The sequence below is a fragment of the Strix uralensis genome, chromosome 1, assembly GCF_047716275.1.
Source record: "Strix uralensis isolate ZFMK-TIS-50842 chromosome 1, bStrUra1, whole genome shotgun sequence".
Lineage (NCBI taxonomy): Eukaryota > Metazoa > Chordata > Aves > Strigiformes > Strigidae > Strix > Strix uralensis.
In genome coordinates, this window is record NC_133972.1 from 46,430,436 (window position 1) to 46,444,223 (window position 13,788).

General features: G+C 39.5%; 1 protein-coding gene across 6 annotated transcripts in view; it reads right to left on the minus strand.

The window, feature by feature from the left end:
- CDK14 (cyclin dependent kinase 14) overlaps positions 1-13,788 on the minus strand; it is a 321,807-nt gene that overhangs the window by 145,069 nt on the left and 162,950 nt on the right. For all 6 annotated transcript variants that reach the window (XM_074864790.1, XM_074864767.1, XM_074864787.1 and 3 more), the window contains one exon: positions 13,429-13,552. In XM_074864790.1, the coding sequence (XP_074720891.1) occupies positions 13,429-13,552 (124 nt within the window). The remainder of the gene's footprint in view (positions 1-13,428; positions 13,553-13,788) is intronic.

Here is a 13,788-nt window from a genome sequence, read left to right on the forward strand (position 1 = left end):
ATTAATGGGGTCCACAACTCAGCGCAGTTAATTTGTGGAGCACTGGAACACTGACAAAAGGCAACGATAGTTGCATGACCACTGAGATGTTTTTTTATGGAGTGATTTATTCCAGTGGGATATTACAATTTTGCTGATCCGTCATTTCCCATCTAGAGGTAGAATATCTGGAGAACTTTGATGAAGAGAATACCTCGTCATGGTCAACTACCAAAAGCCTGATCAAGTACCTGCAAATTTATTTACAAACAGATCAGATTCCAGGAATTGGTCTAGGATAGTTAATTTAACAAGAACAGAGCTACATGGAGAAGCAAGTATTTGAACAACATTAACATCTACAAACAGACAGTACTTTTGAAAAGCAGATCTAACAACTATTTTATTTATAAATCAAACACCACTGCCACTTGACATTACCCTGCAGGAGTGGAATTTGTGAATTTGAAAAACTGTCACCATGTGGGTGTTGAAAGCATCAACTCTTACAGTACAAGGTCCGACTTACGTATAAATGGCACAATTCTGCAACTACCAGCCACTGACTCCTGGCCCCTGTACTGCACAGACAATGCAATTAAGTTTGATGTGCCTTATCTTCCAGCTACAGTGTCACCTGAGCATACATTTCTATGCTGCAGGACATAGCAGCATTAGTTCCATTATCCACCCTTGTCTTTAGAACCATGGCTGCCCCGCCTGGCACAAACAGTTCTCTAGTGACCATGGAGTTTAATTCAGGCAGCTTCCAGTACCCAAGTCAGACTATTTATAGATAAAACAAATACTCAGCTGATTTTTGTCATTGCTACAATATGTTACACTCTGCAGCTTACATAGTTCCTTAGCAGGTAAAACGCTGTTTTGGCTGTTCTGCCAAAGAACTCCAGTACATTTTGCATGTGCTGTAACATTAGTACATACATTCACATACTATGTAACACCCACAGCATCTAAAAATACATCTGCCTGCTCTGGCTTAAGTCAGAGTAAAATGATCTGAAAACACCAGTACAATATGGTACAAGCATTGGTGCAAAACCAACAAAACTAAAACAATAAATAAATTCCCTCAGTTATGTCAAAGCTTTCTGAAATACATCAAAGGACAAAACAACTATAGGATACTTAAAGATTTCACTAAATTTTAATATTATTTTCACTTTGCTTTCAAGTGTGAAATCATTAAGCAGACCTGCGTAATTACTGTTGCTTCTGTAAAGCAACATTATAAAGCAACATCTTATGACAGGGAACTCTGGAGTCTCAGATTCACCTGTTCAATTGAATCGCTTCTCAAAACTCATTTAATGTCTGTGTCATCTTAAATTAGCTGAATCACAAATCTTAGAAGGAGAGTTTTATGTGAGAGACATTCCAATATGCTTAGGTCTAAATGATTATTTGACTTTGCATCAGTAATCAGGCATCTGTATTCCTGCAGAGCCACCTAATCAGTTCTTAATACAATTTTGTCACAGAAAAGAAGAAATTAAAACAGGCAACTTAATTTTAAAAAAAGTTACATTAGAAGAGCAACTAACGTTATCTACCTGGACTTGTGCAAAGCATCTGACACTGTCCTGCACAACATCCTTGTCTCTAAATTGCAGAGACATGGATTTGATGGATGGACCACTCGGTAGAAAAGGAATTGGCTGGATGGTCACACTCAAAGAGTTGCAGTCAATGGCTCAATGTTCAAGTGGAGAGCAGTGATGAGTGGTGTTCCTCAGTGGTCAGTACTGGGACCGGTGCTGTTTAACATCTTTGTTGGTGACATGGACAGTGGGATCAAGTGCACCCTCAGCAAGTTTGTTGACGACACCAACCTGTGTGGTGCAGTCGACACGCTGGAGGGAAGGGATGACATCCAGAGGGACCTGGACAGCCTTGAGAGGTGGGCCTGTGTGAACCTCATGAAGTTCAACAAGGGCAAGTGCAAGGTCCTGCACATGTGTCAGGGCAATCCCAAGCACAAATACAGGCTGGGTGATGAGTGGATTGAGAGCAGCCATGCAGAGAAGGTATTGGTTGACAAGAAGCAAAACACGACACGATAATGTGCACTTGCAGCCCAGAAAGCCAACCGTATCCTGGGCTGCATCAAGAAAAGAGTGACCAGCAGGTAAAAGGAGGTGATTCTGCCCCTCTACTCCACTCTGGTGAGATCCCACCTGGAGTGCTGTGTCCAGCTTTGGGGCACCCAACATAAGAAGGACATGGACCTGCTCGAGTGGGTCCAGAGGAAGGGCATGAAGATGACCAGAGGGCTGGAGCACCTCCTCTGTGAGGACAGGCTGAGAGAGTTGGGGTTGTTCAGCCTAGAGAAAAGAAGGGTCTGGGGAGACCTTATAGTGGACTTCCAGTACTTAAAGAGGGCCTACAGGAAAGATGAGGAGGGACTTTTTATCAGGGAGTGTAGTGATAGGATGAAGGGTAATGGCTTTAAACTGAAAGAGGGTAGATTTAGATTAGCTATAAGGAAGAAATTCTTCACTGTGAGGGTGGTGAGGCTCTGGATCAGGTTGCCCAGAGAGCTTGTGGCTGCCCCCTCCCTGGAAGCGTTCAAGGCCAGGTTGGACGGGGCTTTGAGCAACCTGGTCTAGTGGCAGGGGGGTTGCAACTAGATGGTCTTTAAGGTCCCTTCCAACCCAAACCATTCTATGATTCTATATTTCCATGAAGAGCATTAAGGCTGTGCCTTAACAGTATGATTCTGGAAATACGTAGTTAAAAAGGAAATGTTCCTCGTGCAGCATCTTTCTCTACAGTGATACTGAAACACTGAAATGCCACTGCCAGGACAGCAAAATTGGAGCTATACAACCAAATCTAGTCTATTATACACAGATGTAAGCCTACTAAGTCAGTAGAATTGCAGAACCCTGTATCATAACTGAATAAAACAAGTGAAAATTTGTTAGTACTGAAACCAAGCCATCCTTTTATCTATTCTTTCATTTAACTTAAGGAGTATGGATGTACTTCTCCATGCAATGCTTAATAAAACTACTTGTACATTGCAAGAAAAGGATCCCTGATAGTATTTTGAACACATTTTTCGACAAAATACTACTGTCACATTATTAGTACCTTTGAAATATTTCATGTTTTATTTAAACCATTTACTATTTCAAGTTTGCATGTATGAGCAAATTTTAACTACAGGTGAGCACATCTCATTTAGCATCACATCCTGCAACCCATATAGCAAAGCTGGTGGTAATCCTGAGCACTATAAGACAGAATGGGCAAAGAATTTCCAAATTTTCAAGAAGCTAACATTAGGCATTTGTGTTTATCAAGTATATTTCAGTGAGACCTTGCCTTTTTTTTTTTTTTAATTTATTTAGTTTTGTCCTAAGGTCTAGAGACAGTTCAAAGCTGAACCAAGTTTCCAGCCTCCTTGAATAGTCCATAACTTAGTATCAGTGATGACAGTATCGACATTAAGTTTTTCTCTTCTAGTGCCTCGTACTCTGTATCAGCTTTTACAATCAAATCAATCCACTGCAGTTAATATCTAACTTAAAGACCATTGCAATGAAATATCCTTAAAAGCAAATACAGCCTCAAGAGCAAATATTACTGAAAAATTTACTGTCCAAGTGACTTAAAAATTGCTGCAATAGAGAAGGATAAGATTATGTTCACAGCTGTGGGTGGGAATAGAAGAGATGACATCTGAAAGTCTCCTCCTCCCTTATTTCCAATGACCACAGAAAAAAAATTCTATAATATCTGACATATAAGCCATAAAAGCCAAAGGTGGGAAAAGCTGAACGAACATTGGAGGAGAGCTTGGGCACCTTTATCAAGGCAATGATCTAACCAGTCATTCTTCTCACCGTGTAACATGGAAGTCATGCAGCAGAATTTCCTCCCCATGCAAAGCGGTTGTTAATGTTCCCACATCATCCAGATAAAACGCTGCTGATTCCTGATCTCCCACTTTTAATATTGGTATGTTTGTGTCTTTCAATATTTTGCTCGACCTCTTAGTCTTACAGTTTGATTATTTGTAACACATATAAGGGTGTCTATGTGGAGTTAACATTTGTACAGCTCTTTGGAAACGTAAATCACTGGAGAAGTGTTAAGGATTACTACAACAAGCACTGCCTGACCTCTTCTCGATATCATGAAGGCCAATTGCTGCAGAGCATACCTGCAAGTGTGATTTTCATTCACATCAGTAAAAATTGTGCATCTATAAATATATTAATATATCCAGCACTGTGTCCTTCAGAAGGATGAAAAAAACCTGCATAAATTATTCAAAATTACCTAGATAAAAACTGACTGTATTACAGTAACGTAAGGTTTTAAACTGTCTGGAGCAAAACAAACGATGCTAATAAATTACAGAGCCATCACCTCTTTAAAGTGCTATCTCAATTATGGAATTATTTCATATCGTGTTAAATGGCACATTTCTCTTAATGAAATGTCGGTCTCTGTTCACGTTAATCTTTTTCTTTGCATATCAGTATTTTTGTTCTCACTTATGATGAATTTCTTCTTTAATCCACACCATCTTCCAGTTATCCCTTAATTTCCATATAGCTGATTATTTCCTGTGTAAAATAAATCTGCATAACTATAAACATATTAATGAAATTAAAATTATTTTAAAAGTTGGCATATTCTTCCTCGTTATATCATACAGTATGTTCTCTTAAATAAGGAAACATTAAACAAAACCATAATCAGACCAAAAAAGCAAAGATGGAGAGCACCAGCATGACTGTATTTGAAAACTTTACCATGAACTTAGGTGTCATTTTCCCCCATAACTGCCATATCAGAAACAAGCAAAGCAGCTTCAGAAGGATAAAGTTTTAAAGGAAGTTCAATATGTTAAATACAGAGGCTTGTAGCCACAATAGTCAAAAGGCTAAGGCTGCAAAAGAAGCAAGATGTGTAGGAAGAGAAAATGTTCTCATATAAAACTGATAGGAGAACATAGTCATGTGACTGAGCAAGGCTTTTTTTCAATTAAAATACCCCTCATCACTACTGTCCAGATCTTAAATACATTTACAGATTCATTCGGATGGCTGGATCTCTCTTGTACAGACAGCAAATCACAGTTCTCCCAAGGTTTTTGTGCAATTATCACACAACAGACTGGTTGACACTTAGGTGGGAAATACAAGACAATGAAAAAAATCCATGATTGTGATAATAATGCAAGATTACAATCAGCATTGAGCTAGTTGCAGTAGAGATGACATCTAAATCCCACGTTATTCTTAAGTACAAAACACTGAAACAGATTTCTCATCACAGTTGTTTTAATGGTGTCATAACCAACTTCCTTTATTGCCCTTAATGGATAATTAAGATGCTTTCTTCCTATTTAAAGGCTCAACAGAACTCTGACTTGTAACAATGGGAAACTGGATTGAACCCTAAGTAATCAGAGATGTAACAGGAGACCCATCTAGTGAGTCACACCAATCTTCAGGTCCTTAACGGTTTATAAAAAAAATTTTAAAAAAATTTCCTTATCAGCCAATAATCCTACACAGTGCTTTTCAGTGGGAAGGGCTTAAGTTACAGCATCTACTTTAGTAATAGCTGAAAAGGCTGGTATATTTAAAGAACTTTAATTTCAACTGTTAGAAAGTAATCAGTGAAGACTGACATGGCCAAAAATTCAGTGTGTGGCTCTACTTTGTAATTTACTATTACTAGAGAGAAGTTAAAGACCTAGTTGAACAAAACTGAACGTCACAGTTTTTGTCGAGTGCTGTCTCCAGAGAGTAAACTTGTGTCGAATCTATTCTTTCCCCCTAGGCTATCAAACCCAATTTCTGTCTGTAAGGTATTTTTCCTGCATCGACTCTCATGACAGTAATTTTTTATTTAGATTTACCTGATACCACAATAAAACCATCAGATCTATGAAGCAAATTAGACTGAGGTCCACAATGGGAAGAACTAATCAAATAGATAAGAGAAACAAGAAACATCTGCAATGGCACTGGACCACACAGCCTCCTACATCTTCACCTCTAAAACAATTCACAAAGGAATTCTGCCCAAATGCCAGAAATCAAATCTACCCTTTGGCACTGCTGTCACTTGAGATTTCCTGCCACCTACACATCTCCTCTTCCTCTCCACCACAGATCTCTTCTGGGCAAGATGAGAGAAGGTCATGGGCACAGCACATGAAGCCCTAGCTCCTGGGAGGGGAGGGGAGGGCGGCAGCTTTGGCTACTCCCTGACAGCAGCCAGTTATAGTGTTAGAACACTGAGAAGGAACATCTGTGGATGGAGGGAAAGCCTGTCATCCTGGGGAAAAAAGTGACTAACACAGCAGCCTGCCATGAGTCTCTGGGTCCACAGTACCCACAGCATTTGCAGCCTATGTGTTTCACCCTTCCTCCAAGAGAAAAGATTTGAAGGTCCCCTAGCTACCTACGAGCTCCGCTCCTGAGCTTTGGCTTCCCTTTCACTGGATCTAGAAAGCGACAGGGACAGCAAGGGATTTTTTCACTGACTTGGTAGTGTGCATTCGAGGTTGTGCCAGGACAAATGCACAGTCTGCTCTGCCTTTCCAGGCCTCCAGCCCTGGTGCCACCATGAACAGCACTATCAGCTTCTGCTCTCAATGGAAAATGCTGTATTTACAGTTAATTACAGAAATAACTGTCTTTTATAAAGACCTGCAAGCTAACTCAAGTTTGAGCAGTTCAGGTTTCACTTTCCATGTTCCCACTTAGCTTTTTTCAACTTACAACATTGTCACTGAAGTCATCTTCATTTCATGGTATTTAATACAAATATAGCCCTCAGAGAAACCCATTACTGACCTTCCTGCGGGTTACAAGAACAAATCAGAGGGGAATAAGCTGCACCTGGGGTAACAGCAACCTCCCACAGGAATATGGAAGAGAAAAGCCCTTTTCTTTCTCTGTTAAATCCAGACAGGGTGTTAGAGGTGTTACATTTGGGGTAAGCTGGTTCCCTTTATCAGCAGCAGCCTCTGATAACAAAAATCCAGACAATTTCCACCATTTCTACAGCCCCGACAAGGCTCGCTGTTGAGGCAGCAGGAGCCCACTGCGGGCCAGCTGCCTCAAAAGTGATCCGGACTGCTCATCCCGAATGCCAGGCAGTGGCAGTGCCAGGGCCCATGGTTCCTGAAGCTCGCTGGAAGCCAGGAAGATCAGAGGGAGCCAGCCCATGTAACTAGAGATGCTCTTGGAGCAGTTTTGCAAACAATTTCATCAAGCATCACTGACAACATAAAGTGCCAGCTCTCCAGGCACCATGACAACTCCTTATACCAGCATCTTCAAGAACTGATACTCTGTGGAGCATTTACACAGAAAAACATAGATGTTATCCATACAAGCAATCTTTTATGCTATCCAACCCTTCATATGAATCTTATATGGTACATTATAAAGAAATTCCTTATGGGATTCTTACTGTGAAAAAGGAACTCATTTTTTTTCAAGTTGTCAACGTAGCTTTAATCATTTCACAGTAAACTACACAGCAATAGTCCTGTCCCTCATGATATATCCCTGACATGTTCCCCACAGAAAAATCTATATGGAAATTCATGGAAACATCCTCTTTAATACTCAGATGCAGTTTTAAACTGCAACTCCATTGAGTATAATTCTCTTTATTACAAACCTCAAACCTCTTTGCTCCTGCTATCTATTATTAATCATCCTATGTATCTAGAAGGATGCATAGTTCAATCACACTTACTTGATTCTTTCTTTAACTACATCACAGGGATTTTTATTAACAAAACTCCGAAAGCTTAAGGCAGGACTTCCACCATAATGCAGACCTCCTACAGCTTCATACTCATCCAAGGAGATCCTCAAAACCAACAAAAAGCTGACAGAAAAAGGTGGCTGCAGGGAAGTTTCACAAACAAGCAATGCCCTGAAATACAATCCCTAGCAGCAGGTTGATCAGCTCACAGATAAAGCATGACAAGGGCCCAACTAGTAATTTGGCCAGTTTCTCTCACAACTTCAGAAGTGCTACCACTGCCTCATACACTAGTCAAGTTTAAATGTTTTGTTCTTTACACCCGTGCCCTGAGGATTTTCTCAATGCATTGAAAGGTGATGTCAATGTGCCTACCCTCAAAATCTATATAAATGTTTTATCCGAAAACTTCTAGTAACAAGTATAACTATGTATTTTTCAACCCAGAAAGCACAAAATTATGTAGGATATGTAAGAGTAACCATATTATGATCAGATTAAAGGTCCACACTGTCCCTGGAAGAGACAGAATATTAGGCTGCTAGTGGATGTTTTGGGACAGAGAACAAGAAACAAGGCACAGAAAGTGTCCTTCCTGGAAAGTCTGACACAGAAGATGGGACCCACCTCCTACCTGATTGTTATCAGCTATTTAGGGACTTTGTGTTATAATTTATTAAGTATGATAATCTGCATGCAAACATAACTGATTAGCCAATCTTGATTTATATCAGCATACAAAATAGCTAAATGCCAATACCCAATCACTAAAAACCAAAATAAAACAAAAAAAGCATGGTATATACTGAGTCACAGAACCACACAAGGAGAATTCACCTAGTCCAACCTGCCAGATTGCTCAAGGTTTTGTCCGGTCAGTGAAGCAAATGGAGATTTCACCACCTCTCTGGGCTGCTCCAACGCTGAAGCACTCTCATAGTGAACATTTTCATCCTTACAACCAGTTCTGTTTCAGCTTATGACCATTATCGCTCATTCTCCCAATGTGCACCTCAGTAAAGACCACCATCCTGCTATGCACCACCATCCTCCTGGTAATCCTCTGTTAGGTACTGGGAGACTGCAAAGCTAGTCATTTCATTACAGAAGGCAATCCCATGGATCAAACATGATTTACCTCGATTAAAGCTGGCAAACACTTTCTTCACATGTACAGAAATTACTTCCAAGCACACTCTTGCCATCATTTTCCCAAGCATAGTGGTTGACTAACCTGCAGTACCCCAGACGTTCCTTCTTGCCCTTCTTGAAAATGGGTATAACATTAACCTTTCCCCAGTTATTGGGGACATCCCCCAATCTACATAGTCTTTCAAAAGATGACAGACAGCAGCCTGACAGGGACAACAGTCAGCTTTCCCAGTACCCTCAGGAAGCCTCCTGCCTGGACCCATGAACTTGCATGAGTCAAGATTTCTCAGAAGATCTCTGACTCAGTTCTCTTCCACTCACCCCTTTCCTCCCCAGACCACATCTCTGAGAACAAAGGCCTGTGAAATCTTATTCATGAAGATCAAGTCAAGGAAGTAATGGAGCACCTCGGCCTTATCTGAGTCTGTTGTGACTAAACCACCTACCCCAGTTAGCACTGGGCCTACATTTTCCACAACCACTTACTGCTTTTCTCTCTCACGCTCTTCCAGCATCTTACCTTGCCTCCTCAACACCCTGTTGTTGCCAACCTCCTCCTTCACCTCAACACATTTTCCTCACAGAACTTCTGTTGTTACCATGTAAACTCTTCCAACACCTCAGACCCTTCTGCCTGTGGCCCCTCAGAAGCATCCTCATGCAGAGTCAAAGATAATATACCTGGCAGAGCTTGTCTGTTTCTCTGGTGTTTACATCAGTATTTGCACCTACAGCCTCTGGTACATATTTCTTAGAGGTTCAAAGTGACATTTTGAAAATAAGGGATCACTGAAATGACATATGGCATTGGTTATAATACGTTCAGTATGAATACAAATCACATATTTGCTTAGATAACTATTTTGCTTAGATTACTAATCATGTGAGCACAACTAACTCTTGAAAAAAAAAGATATTCTTAGTGTTCAATGTTTGAGCTCATGCTCCTATCTCACTGCCATACAGTCATTTGACACTGTTTATAGTTAACATAAATGCATTTATTCTAGAAACATACCTTGCTTTTAAAACTGCTTAATGACTCTTCTAAACAAAGGCTCAAAGATTATCTTTTTTTACATCAATACACATTCAAAGGCCAAACAAATGCATCTGTATACAGTGCAGAGAAAAGTTTAAGTGAGGAAACTACTAACCAAAGGCTAAGGAACAACTGTGCAGTCAAGTCTGTGTGGTAACTAGCATCAAGCACAGGCTCTATTCATTTAAGTTTGTAACTGGTTATGGTGTTACTCATTAAAGCTTTTTAATACTTTACTTCTACTGAAGACAGGCATATGTGCAGGAGAAAATAAACAAACCCATAGACAGCCAAATTCACACCACAGAACCAAAAATAATTCTTGCACTTCATTTTATAAGGAGAATTCCTAATATACTTTAATTTCCTCTGGAATTTTAATTAGATTGAAAAAAGAATGAAGGAATGGAGCTCAAGGACTATTTTTCATAGCAACAATTATTCAAGATGTAGTCTCCCCTATTACATCTTCTCAAGAAAGCCATTTTTTATAGCTCATCCATTTTTAATTTGATAAATCCTCTATGTTCCGTTCTCCCTTTTCATTTGACTGCTGAGTCTTCTCATAAACATTCATTTCCTAGCAGCTATAGCACAATGAACAGAAAAGCAAACCATGGTTCATCTGAACAAAGACACTCCCACACAGTGGAGTATCTACGTCTAGGAGCCCTGCCATAGAAAAACACATGCCCACAGTTATTCAAAGATTCCACTTCAGCCGCAGTGCAATGCACTGGCAGGCATGAATAGCCTTTCTTTTACCTTGTTTATTCAAGAACTATGATCCACTACAGCCTGCTTTTAAGTTATTTGATATCCTGCACTGAGGAGATTAAATAAACATGACGCCAAATGAAAAACTTCAGCCATGCTGTTGATTTTTTATAAACTTCTGAAACCAAAATCTGAAGGTCTTGCCCTTAGAGACTAAAAGGCCTTTGCTCGAGGATTTTATATTTATTGTGCCAGCAAAGTCAATCTTATCTCTGACAGAAAGTGATTTCTTGATAGGTTCTCTCCTGCCTTGAGTGCATTTGAAAGCAAAACACCCATCTCTCTGATTTCCATACTGATCCTCATGTAATTAATCAAATATACAATCTAAACCAACTTCCTTTCCAAGCACATTATTGTGAATTAGTCATTCATGGGAGAAGCATAAAGAGAAACAGGACTGTATTTTACATCTTGTTTAAGAGTCTTTCGTGCTGGGAAGATGGAAGATGTGCTATAATAATACAGAGTTTAAATAAGTAAATATGCACAGAGGTGCACACAGAGAGCACATGGGTGTGCTCTCATTTCTCATGCCTCCAGTGAAAGAGGTCATGACCCTTCAGACTTTAACCTCATCACTTCTAATTTTTCATCTTGATTCTCAGAAGATAAATTTAACCCATCTGGTTTTCAATTTTACGAGGTCATGAGCCATGAAAGAAAATTTAGCTTTTTAGAAAAAAGGAGATATATAATCTTCTCTCAGATGTTCTGTTAGCTCAGGACAAATTTACAAGAGAAAAAAAATCCTCTCCACAATATTATATATTCATATATCTACTACTGGTTATTGGTTTTGGTTGTACTTACACATCTCTAGTCTCTCTCTCAAAATAATACACAATGGTCAACCTTAAATTCCTGCAAGCTGGGAAAATCCTGCCTTTGATGTCATCACTGGGATATTTAGCCTAGTGTTACAATGAGACGATAATTTCATCAGAAGTGATAGCTATAATTCTTACTACAGCAGAGCAAAAACAAACGTCCCACTCTTTCCTCTGCTCTATGACAACATCAGGCAATACAACCAGAGAGAGGTCAACCTGCATCTGAGCTGGACATTTCATTGATTGGTTCACACCTCCAGCAAGGCATTTAACAGTGCTGGTGAAAGGTGGGTTTGTTTTCTTAAAAACACAGCTGAAAAGTTTGCTGCCTCCCTCTCCCCAGATACAAAAGTCATAGGGCTTCAGCAACACCTCGCCCCCCTGCCATCTCCCCATGCACACCCCCCCCCCCCCCGAAATGTTTTACATACAAAAGAGTTTGTAAAATCATCTACAGAGTTTTCATTATCCACCAATACTAGAGCACCATCCTCACAGCCTCTTGAAGGACTTATAATATGGGGATGCTTAGAAGTCAGATAAGTTCATGGTGTTTTATACATATAAATGATACAACAAAACTAGTCATCTCAAACAGCACAGCACCTTCAACAGAGGACTAAGTCATATTTCACTACAAAACCACTTAATGATTCACCTGTTTCATGTACCTAAGAGATGAAATCTCATTGTAGAATGCAACATGCAGGAATGCTTTTTTTTAAACATATCTTTAAAACACTTCTGGCATCTTCCAAGTTTTGAAAAAAAACAACAGAAAATGATATGTAAAACCAGATAATAACTGTTTCTAATACTAGTTCTCTAATTGCCTTACATCCAAAGGCCAATCAAGCTCTTGTGCACTATGTCCACCTGAAGTCCTGTTCCCTTCTCCAGCATAGCAAATACACACTGAGCTGTTAATTGCAGTAACGCTAATTAAAAGACAAAAAACCATGACTACATTAACAGTGAAATTGCCAATTAACACATAAGGCTCCCTCATTACTGCTGCTGCATGAAACGTGAAGCCTGATGTGGATGGCAGTCATAAAAATAAAAGACATTTTTTAAAAGCCAATAGGTCACATTTTCAGCTTACTTCAGAAGTTCTGCTAGAATCAGTAGCTGAGAAGTTGACCTACAGGAAAGAAAGAAATTCCTACAACATTTTGTAAAAACCACTAAAGAAAAATATTGCCATTTTCCACAACTGCACTAACAATGGTTTTCAGAGGAAAGAGTACTTGCCCCAGTAGAGCCACTAGAAAGTGGCTTAAAAAAATTTAAAAAAGGCAAAAAGGCTAACATTTCAGTGGACAATTTCCCCTAACTCTACACTCCACATAATGCTTCCCCAATAAGGGACTAATGGATACTGAAAGCAGTCCAGGTGATCCTAGTGTCCTTTATTCTTTAGAAGGAGTATTTATTCTTGTGACCTTCAGTCTCTTTCAATGACCATTTAATGAAGGCTAATCCAGATCTCCACAACCCTAGAGCTGCTTCCATAAAGTGATTTTGCTCTTCATATAGGCTATATTTCCTCAGGTCTCTCTCATTTTTTCTCTTTTCTTTTTAAAGGTTTTGAGTTCTAATTTAGAGGTCTCATGGTAAGTAACACTGAAATAATTTCAGCATTATCTTCCTTGTGAGAAATGGAGTATATATTTGTTTTTCACTTGCTCCCTTTTAATCAAGAATTTTGTTGACCATAATCAATTTCTTCACTCAAGAGAAAAATGTGCAATTATCTACAATGAAGAAGGTGTGTCTAAGGAATAGGGTGGGGGGAAGAGAAATCAATGGAACCATCTGTCTGACATTCCTACAACATTATAAGAGACTTGTAATTAACTGCTTGCCTACCAAAGTCTGCCAGCTTTAACTCCCCCGTGTCACTGATCAGAAGATTCTGTGGTTTCAGGTCCCTGTGCAAAATGTAACGCTGGTGGATGTAAGACAGTCCTCGCAGCAACTGAAATAAAAATAACTGAAAAAGAGGGGGACAAAAAATGACCTCTGTTAATATTTTGCATATAACCACAGGTGATTTCTTCACAATATGCAGGGTGCTTGCATATTGTGGAAACATCGTGTCAGAATTCCTCCCAAACTGGCGTAATTCCCACCCATATTTAACACAATGAAATTTTCATCTAAAAAACATGTACTTTGCAAGGACTAACCCCAGCCTCCAAGCCCTAATACATCATAGATTCAATTTGC